Source organism: Cherax quadricarinatus, chromosome 43 (genome assembly GCF_038502225.1).
Source record: "Cherax quadricarinatus isolate ZL_2023a chromosome 43, ASM3850222v1, whole genome shotgun sequence".
NCBI lineage: Eukaryota > Metazoa > Arthropoda > Malacostraca > Decapoda > Parastacidae > Cherax > Cherax quadricarinatus.
In genome coordinates this window covers 16,009,806-16,019,805 of record NC_091334.1, presented here as the reverse complement: position 1 = coordinate 16,019,805, position 10,000 = coordinate 16,009,806, and the positions used below count along the sequence as shown (strand labels likewise).

The window sequence follows — 10,000 nt, the reverse complement described above, 5'->3', positions numbered from 1 at the left end:
GTGGTACATCACTAGTAATGGCTCTCCCAAACAACAAGGGTGCCAACACTGGCCCTGTGGTACACCACTAGTAATGGCTCTCCCAAACAACAAGGGTGCCAACACTGGCCCTGTGGTACACCACTAGTAATGGCTCTCCCAAACAACAAGGGTGCCAACACTGGCCCTATGGTATACCACTAGTAATGGCTCTCCCAAACAACAAGGGTGCCAACACTGGCCCTGTGGTACATCACTAGTAATGGCTCTCCCAAACAACAAGGGTGCCAACACTGGCCCTGTGGTACATCACTAGTAATGGCTCTCCCAAACAACAAGGGTGCCAACACTGGCCGTATGGTACACAACTAGTAATGGCTCTCCCTAACAACAAGGGTGCCAACACTGGCCCTGAGGTACACCACTAGTAATGGCTCTCCCAAACAACAAGGGTGCCAACACTGGCCCTGTGGTACATCACTAGTAATGGCTCTCCCAAACAACAAGGGTGCCAACACTGGCCCTGTGGTACACCACTAGTAATGGCTCTCCCAAACAACAAGGGTGCCAACACTGGCCCTGTGGTACACCACTAGTAATGGCTCTCCCAAACAACAAGGGTGCCAACACTGGCCCTATGGTACACCACTAGTAATGGCTCTCCCAAACAAAAAGGGTGCCAACACTGGCCCTATTGTATACCACTAGTAATGGCTCTCCAAAACAACAAGGGTGCCAACACTGGCCCTGTGGTACACCACTAGTAATGGCTCTCCCGAACAACAAGGGTGCCAACACTGGCCCTGTGGTACATCACTAGTAATGGCTCTCCCAAACAACAAGGGTGCCAACACTGGCCCTATGGTATACCACTAGTAATGGCTCTCCCAAACAACAAGGGTGCCAACACTGGCCCTGTGGTACACCACTAGTAATGGCTCTCCCAAACAACAAGGGTGCCAACACTGGCCCTGTGGTACACCACTAGTAATGGCTCTCCCAAACAACAAGGGTGCCAACACTGGCCCTGTGGTACACCACTAGTAATGGCTCTCCCAAACAACAAGGGTGCCAACACTGGCCCTGTGGTACATCACTAGTAATGGCTCTCCCAAACAACAAGGGTGCCAACACTGGCCCTGTGGTACACCACTAGTACTGGCTCTCCCAAACAACAAGGGTGCCAACACTGGCCCTGTGGTACACCACTAGTAATGGCTCTCCCAAACAACAAGGGTGCCAACACTGACCCTGTGGTACACCACTAGTAATGGCTCTCCCAAACAACAAGGGCGCCAACACTGACCCTGTGGTACACCACAGTAATGGCTCCCCATTCTGCTTCCTCCCCCATTAATTAATATAAACTCACTGTTGCCTCGTAGGCAGCCATGTCTCGACCCAGGAGATAATATCTCCTCCTGTACCATGTGCAGCTACTTTCTTCAACAGTCTCTTGTGTGTTGTCTGAGTAAGTACATATACATAGCATGGCATCTCAGTGTATATAGTATACACCGAGATATACACATAACTCTTTGTGTACATACACTGACCAATACTGTCTTGACTGTGGTATGTTCATTCACAGGATGAGGGAGGCAAGGGCGGGGGGCCGGGAGGGAGGGAGAGAGAGGGGGAGAAAGGGTAAAGAAGAGATTAAACTTTGGAGAGGGAGGAAGGGAGGGAGAGAAAGAAGGGAGTAAGGGAGGGTGAAGTCATTCTGGAAATGATAGTGACATTTGGCTGACGGCCAACTGGAAGGGTGGGAGGGAGGGAAGGAGCTGAGAAATTAAGCTCCATCTCCTGGGCCTCTTAAGCACTCGTTCACAAGTGTGTGTGTGTGTGTTTTTGTGTGTGTGTGTGTGTGTGTACTCGCGTACGTACACTTATTTCAATGATTCCTCACCAGATGTCGTGAGACATCTGCATATCAACATCTTTGAAGAAATTCCAATACTCTGGATAAAATCATTATCCCATCCCTGGCCAGGCTCCGCTACCACCTCCCACCACCAGCAACAACAGTCCAATTGATCCACCATCACCCACCATCAACCATCACTCAGTGCCAGGTTCACCCTACCCTGTTCTCTGCTAGGGCCAAGAGCTATGACTTGACCCCTGCAACTACACATAAGTGTGTATATAGGTGAGTACGTGAAACAACTCATCAGGGCAACCAGCAGAACACAGACAGACAGAAACACCCCATCAGGTCAGCCAGCATAACACAGACAGACAGAAACACCCCATCAGGTCAGCCAGCAGAACAGAGACAGAAGTACCTCATCAGGGCAACCAGCAGAACACAGACAGGCAGAAACACCCCATCAGTGCAACCAGCAGAACACAGACAGAAATACCTTATCAGGGCAACCAGCAGAACACAGACAGAAACACCCCATCAGGTCAACCAGCAGAGCAGAGTCAGAAATACCTTATCAGGGCAGCCAGCAGAACACAGACAGACAGTAACACCCCATCAGTGCAACCAGCAGAACACAGACAGACAGAAACACCCCATCAGGGCAACCAGCAGAACACAGACAGACAGAAACACCCCATCAGGGCAACCAGCAGAACACAGACAGACAGAAACACCCCATCAGGGCAGCCAGCAGATCACAGACAGAAACACCCCATCAGGGCAACCAGCAGAACACAGACAGACAGAAACACCCCATCAGGGCAACCAGCAGAACACAGACAGACAGAAACACCTCATCAGGGCAACCAGCAGAACACAGACAGACAGAAACACCCCATCAGGGCAGCCAGCAGAACACAGACAGAAACACCCCATCAGGGCAACCAGCAGAACACAGACAGGCAGAAACAACCCATCAGAGCAGCCAGCAGAACACAGACAGACAGAAACAACCCATCAGAGCAGCCAGCAGAGCACAGAGTCAGAAACAACCCACCAGATCGGCCAGCAGAGCACAGAGAGTCAGAAACAACCCATCAGAGCAGCCAGTAGAACACAGACAGACAGAAACACCCCATCAGGGCAGCCAGCAGAACACAGACAGAAGCACCCGATCAGGACAGCCAGCAGAACACAGACAGACAGAAACACCCGATCAGGGTAGCCAGCAAAACACAGACAGAAACACCCCATCAGGGCAGCCAGCAGAACACAGACAGAAACACCCCATCAGGGCAGCCAGCAGAACACAGACAGGCAGAAACACCCCATCAGGACACCCAGCAGAGCACAGAGTCAGAAACAGCCCATCAGGGACTCAGAGAATAAGACTAAATATTCCAGCTGACATAATTACACCCCAAAGAATATTTGTCGCGCCACCTCTGCCACAGTTTCAAGATTTCCCAGAAGGGATTTCCTGTGGCGATAACCCAGTGACGGTCACTGTGGTGCTTGCAGTAGTAGCAGTAGCAGTAGTAGCAGCAGCACCAGCAGCAGCAGCAGCAGCAGCAGCAGCAGCAGCAGTAGCAGTACCAGCAGTAGTAGCAGTACCAGCAGTAGTAACAGCAATAGCGAAAGTAACAGCAGCAGCAATAACACTACACGCGCTCACACAGTGAACAGCAGGACCCGTAGCACCTGCAGGAACAGCAGCAACTGCAACAACAACGACCTGTGAACCACCACCACCACAACGACCTGTGAACCACAACCATCACAACTACCACTGTGAACCAGCACAACAACCAATGTGAACTACCACAACTACCACTGTCAACCAACCAGAATGAAGCTGCCACACAGAGGTCGTGCTTCAATAACAGTATAAGTCAACCCACTCCAACCCAACGTAACCCATTTCAAGCCACTCCAACCCAAGACAAGCTAGTCCAACCCAACCACCCAAGGCAACCAAACCCCAACCCAGTGTAGCCCGGTTCAACCCAAATGCAACCCTACCTAACGCATCCTAACCCAACGCAACGCAAATTAACAGGAGGGAGTTGCCATAACAGGAAGGAGTTGCCATAACAGGAAGGAGTTGCCATAACAGGAGGGAGTTGCCATAACGGGAGTGAGTTGCCATAACGGGAGTGAGTTGCCATAACGGGAGTGAGTTGCCATAACGGGAGTGAGTTGCCATAACGGGAGTGAGTTGTCATAATATTGGAGGACGAAAGCTGAAAAAGAGGAGGAAGAGAAGGTCAGGATGTGGAGAGGAGTATTGATGATAGTGATGATGTCATCCAGTACATCAATAGGTCAGAGATGGTCCAGGATCACGACGCTGAACCAGCATCATCATGATGACTCACAAGGTGAGAAAATTATTGTAGAAGGTTAATGAATTGTGTGTGTGTGTGTGTGTGTGTGTGTGTGTGTGTGTGTGTGTGTGTGTGTGTGTGTGTCCTCACCTGGTTGTGGTTGCAGGGGTCGATTCAAAGCTCCTGGCCCCGCCTCTTCACTGGCCGCTACTCAGTCACTCTTCCTGCTTCATGAGCTTTATCATACCTCTTCTTAAAGCTATGTATGGATCCTGCCTCCACTACATTACTACCCAGACTATTCCGCTGTGTGTGGGTGTCTACTCACCTATTTGTGGTTGCAGGGGTCGATACATAGCTCCTGGGTCCGCCTCTTCACTGATCGCTACTACGTAGGTCCTCTCTCTCCCTGCTCCATGAGCTTTATCATACCTCGTCTTAAAACTATGTATGGTTCCTGCCTCCACTACGCCACTTGCCAGACTATTCCACTTCCTAACAACTCTATGACTGAAGAAATACTTCCTAACATCCCTTTGACTCATCTGAGTCTTCAGCTTCCAATTGTGACCCCTTGTTTCTGTGTCCCATCTCTGGAACATCCTGTCTCTGTCCACCCTGTCAATTCCTCGCAGCATCTTTTATGTCGTTATCGTGTCTCCCCTAACCCTCCTGTCCTCCAGTGTCGTCAGACCAATTCCCTTAACTTTCTTCGTAGGACATTCCACTTAGCTCTGGGACTAGTCTTGTTGCAAACCTTTGCAGTTTCTCTAATTTCGTGACGTGCTTGACCAGATGTGGGTTCCAAACTGGTGCTGCATACTCATACTGAATACATGCTGCATACTGTGTGTGTGTGTGTGTGTGTGTGTGTGTGTGTGTGTGTGTGTGTGTGTGTGTGTGTGTGTGTGTGTGTGTGTGCTTCTATAAATCAATCAAAAGCCAAATATATCCCGCCAAATATTGTTAATGTAGTTGTTCCTCTTATTGCAATTCTGAGACATGTGACAGTAAGCAGTCACCCACACCAGGGAAGGGCTCTTGATCCAAGGTAATGATCCTCGCCTCCATTTCCCTGGATTAAACCTCATTACATAACTTTTCCCCAAGTGTTGTATGGTCCCTACTCCTAATACTTATCCAGGAGTATAATAATAATAATAATAATAATAATAATAATAATAATAATAATAATAATAATAATAATAATAATAATAATATCAATAATAATAATAGAGGTTGTACCTTACAGGTTTGTGTCGTAATTCATCACACGTGGTGGAACTTATTAAGCAGAGCAAGTGTCGCCCAGTGGAACAACCAGTACCAGTACCAGTACCCAGGGGATACCAGTCTGTGAGTATACACACAACCAGTACCAGTGGCAGTTCAGACATTGAGGACATCACGTATGAGAGTCCCCTAGGAGCTAGTGACCACGTGGTTCTGTGCTTTGAATACATAGTAGAGCTGCAAGTGGAGAGAATAACAGGAGTTGAATGGGAAAAGCCAGACTATAAAAGAGGGGACTACATAGGGTTGAGGAACTTCCTGCAGGAGGTTCCGTGGGACAGAGAACTGGCAGGAAAGCCAGTAAATGAAATGATGGAATATGTAACAACAAAATGCAAGGAGGCAGTGGAAAGGTTTATTCCCAAGGGCAACAGAAACAATGGGAAGACCAGAACGAGCCCCTGGTTTACCCGACGGTGTAAGGAGGCAAAAACGAAGTGCAATAGAGAATGGAAAAAGTACAGAAGGCAGAGAACACATGAAAATAGGGAGATTAGTCGCAGAGCCAGGAACGAGTATGCACAGGTAAGGAGGGAGGCCCAGGGACAGTATGAAAATAACAGCATCGAAAATCAAGACTGACCCGAAACTGTTGTATAGCCACATCAGGAGGAAGACAACAGTCAAAGACCAGGTGATCAGACTGAGGACAGAAGGTGAACTCACAAGAAATGATCAGGAGGTGTGTGAGGAGCTAAACAGGAGATTTAAGGAAGTTTCTGCAGTAGAGACAGGAAGGGCTGTGGGAAGACAGCACAGAAGGGAACATCAAGAGGGAATATACCACCAAGTGTTGGATGACACACACACACACACACACACACACACACACACACACACACACACACACACACACACACACACACACACTGGAACACTTTCCTATCTATATAAAGTTGGGTATTTTATTTTTTCAAGCTGCAGTAACTGGTGAGAGAGAGAGAGAGAGAGAGAGAGAGAGAGAGAGAGAGAGAGAGAGAGAGAGAGAGAGAGAGAGAGAGAGAGAGAGAGAGAGAGTCTGGTCAGCTTGTGGCAGACATTGAAGGAGATGGAAGATGGTTTCTTGAAATAAATAGTTTATAAGAACAAGATGAAAGAGGATAGTGGTAGTGGTGGTAGTTGTGGTAGTGGTGGTAGTTGTGATAGTGGTGGTAGTAGTGGTGGTAGTAGTTGTAGTGGTGGTAGTGGAAGTGGTGGTGGTAGTGGTGGTAGTGGTGATAGTGGTGGTAGGGGTGGTAGTAGTGGCAGTGGTAGTGGTGGTGGTACTCACCTAATTGTACTCACCTAATTGTGGTTGCAGGGGTCGAGACTTAGTTCCTGGCCCCGCCTCTTCACTGATCGCTACTAGGTCCTCTCCCTCTCTGCTTCCTGAGCTTTGTCATACCTCTTCTTAAAACTATGTATGGTTCCTGCCTCCACTACTTCACTTGCTAGGCTATTCCACTTGCTGACAACTCTATGACTGAAGAAATACTTCCTAACGTCCCTGTGACTCGTCTGAGTCTTCAGCTTCCAGTTGTGACCCCTTGTCCCTGTGTCCCCTCTCTGGAACATCCTATCTCTGTCCACCTTGTCTATTCCCCGCAGTATGTTGTATGTCGTTATCATGTCTCCCCTGACCCTTCTGTCCTCCAGTGTCGTCAGTCCGATTTCCCTTAACCTTTCCTCGTACGACATTCCCTTGAGGTCTGGGACTAGCCTTGTTGCAAACCTTTGTACTTTCTCTAACTTCTTGACGTGCTTGACCAGGTGTGGGTTCCAGACTGGTGCTGCATACTCCAGTATGGGCCTAACATACACAGTGTACAGTGTCTTGAACGATTCCTTATTAAGGTATCGGAACGCTATTCTCAGGTTTGCCAGGCGCCCGTATGCTGCAGCATACGGGTGGTGGTAGTAGTGGCAGTGGTAATGGTGGTGGTAGTAGTGGTAGTGTTAGTGGTGGTAGTAATGGTAGTAGTGGTAGTGGTGGTAGTAGTGGTAATAGTGGTAGTGTTAGTTGTGGTAGTAGTGGTAGTAGTGGTAGTGTTAGTGGTGGTAGTAGTGGTAGTAGTGGTAGTGGTAGTAGTGGTAGTAGTGGTAGTGGTGGTGGTAGTGGTAGTGTTAGTGGTGGTAGTAGTGGTAGTGTTAGTGGTGGTAGTAGTGGTAGTAGTGGTAGTGGTAGTAGTGGTAGTAGTGGTAGTGTTAGTGGTGGTAGTAGTGGTAGTAGTGGTAGTGGTAGTAGTGGTAGTAGTGGTAGTAGTGGTAGTGTTAGTGGTGGTAGTAGTGGTAGTGTTAGTGGTGGTAGTAGTGGTAGTAGTGGTAGTGGTAGTAGTGGTAGTAGTGGTAGTGTTAGTGGTGGTAGTAGTGGTAGTAGTGGTAGTGGTAGTAGTGGTAGTAGTGGTAGTGGTGGTAGTAGTGGTAGTAGTGGTAGTGGTAGTGGTGGTAGTAGTGGTAGTGGTGGTAGTAGTGGTAGTAGTGGTAGTGGTAGTAGTGGTAGTAGTGGTAGTGGTGGTAGTAGTGGTAGTAGTGGTAGTGGTAGTGGTGGTAGTAGTGGTAGTAGTGGTAGTGGTGGTAGCAGTGGTAGTAGTGGTAGTGGTAGTGGTGGTAGTAGTGGTAGTGGTGGTAGTGGTGGTAGTGGTGGTAGTGGTGGTAGTAGTGGTAGTGGTAGTAGTGGTAGTAGTGGTAGTGGTGGTAGTAGTGGTAGTGGTGGTAGTGGTAGTGGTGGTAGTAGTGGTAGTAGTGGTAGTGGTGGTAGTGGTGGTAGTAGTGGTAGTGGTGGTAGTGGTGGTAGTGGTGGTAGTGGTGGTAGTAGTGGTAGTGGTGGTAGTGGTGGTAGTAGTGGTAGTGGTAGTAGTGGTAGTGGTGGTAGTAGTGGTAGTAGTGGTAGTGGTAGTGGTGGTAGTAGTGGTAGTGGTGGTAGTGGTGGTAGTAGTGGTAGTGGTGGTAGTGGTGGTAGTAGTGGTAGTGGTAGTAGTGGTAGTAGTGGTAGTGGTGGTAGTAGTGGTAGTAGTGGTAGTGGTAGTGGTGGTAGTAGTGGTAGTAGTGGTAGTGTTGGTAGTGGTGGTAGTAGTGGTAGTGGTAGTAGTGGTAGTAGTGGTAGTGGTGGTAGTAGTGGTAGTAGTGGTAGTGGTGGTAGTAGTGGTAGTAGTGGTAGTAGTGGTAGTGGTAGTAGTGGTAGTAGTGGTAGTGGTGGTAGTAGTGGTAGTGGTGGTAGTGGTGGTAGTAGTGGTAGTGGTAGTAGTGGTAGTAGTGGTAGTGGTGGTAGTAGTGGTAGTAGTGGTAGTGGTAGTGGTGGTAGTAGTGGTAGTGGTGGTAGTGGTGGTAGTAGTGGTAGTGGTGGTAGTAGTGGTAGTAGTGGTAGTGGTAGTAGTGGTAGTAGTGGTAGTGGTGGTAGTAGTGGTAGTAGTGGTAGTGGTGGTAGTAGTGGTAGTGGTGGTAGTGGTGGTAGTAGTGGTAGTGGTGGTAGTGGTGGTAGTAGTGGTAGTGGTAGTAGTGGTAGTAGTGGTAGTGGTGGTAGTAGTGGTAGTGGTAGTGGTGGTAGTAGTGGTAGTGGTGGTAGTGGTGGTAGTAGTGATAGTAGTGGTAGTAGTGGTAGTGGTGGTAGTGGTGGTAGTAGTGGTAGTAGTGGTAGTGGTGGTAGTAGTGGTAGTAGTGGTAGTAGTGGTAGTAGTGGTAGTGGTGGTAGTAGTGGTAGTAGTGGTAGTAGTGGTAGTAGTGGTAGTAGTGGTAGTAGTGGTAGTGGTAGTAGTGGTAGTAGTGGTAGTGGTGGTAGTAGTGGTAGTGGTAGTGGTGGTAGTAGTGGTAGTGGTGGTAGTGGTGGTAGTAGTGGTAGTAGTGGTAGTAGTGGTAGTGGTGGTAGTAGTGGTAGTAGTGGTAGTAGTGGTAGTAGTGGTAGTAGTGGTAGTAGTGGTAGTAGTGGTAGTGGTGGTAGTAGTGGTAGTAGTGGTAGTAGTGGTAGTAGTGGTAGTAGTGGTAGTAGTGGTAGTAGTGGTAGTGGTGGTAGTGGTGGTAGTCGTGGTAGTAGTGGTAGTAGTGGTAGTAGTGGTAGTAGTGGTAGTAGTGGTAGTAGTGGTAGTGGTGGTAGTAGTGGTAGTAGTGGTAGTAGTGGTAGTAGTGGTAGTAGTGGTAGTAGTGGTGGTAGTGGTGGTAGTAGTGGTAGTAGTGGTAGTAGTGGTAGTGGTGGTAGTAGTGGTAGTAGTGGTAGTAGTGGTAGTAGTGGTAGTAGTGGTAGTAGTGGTAGTAGTGGTAGTAGTGGTAGTAGTGGTAGTAGTGGTAGTAGTGGTAGTAGTGGTAGTGGTGGTAGTAGTGGTAGTAGTGGTAGTAGTGGTAGTAGTGGTAGTGGTGGTAGTAGTGGTAGTAGTGGTAGTAGTGGTAGTGGTGGTAGTGGTGGTAGTAGTGGTAGTAGTGGTAGTAGTGGTAGTAGTGGTAGTGGTGGTAGTAGTGGTAGTAGTGGTAGTAGTGGTAGTGGTGGTAGTAGTGGTAGTAGTGGTAGTAGTGGTAGTAGTGGTAGTAGTGGTAGTAGTGGTAGTAGTGGTAGTAGTGGTAATAG

The 10,000-nt window shown here is 48.5% G+C and overlaps 1 protein-coding gene across 3 annotated transcripts in view; it reads left to right on the top strand.

Moving 5' to 3' along the window:
• The first annotated feature begins 3,353 nt into the window (after positions 1 to 3,353).
• The window catches only part of LOC128694291 (uncharacterized), a 30,880-nt gene continuing 24,233 nt past the window's right edge, over positions 3,354 to 10,000 (top strand). For all 3 annotated transcript variants that reach the window (XR_011393102.1, XM_070093613.1, XM_070093612.1), the window contains exons 1-2: positions 3,354 to 4,230; positions 5,429 to 5,532. Coding sequence is in view for 2 of the 3 variants with exons in the window: in XM_070093613.1 (XP_069949714.1) it covers positions 4,122 to 4,230; positions 5,429 to 5,532 (213 nt within the window). In the remaining variant the exon portion in view is untranslated. The remainder of the gene's footprint in view (positions 4,231 to 5,428; positions 5,533 to 10,000) is intronic.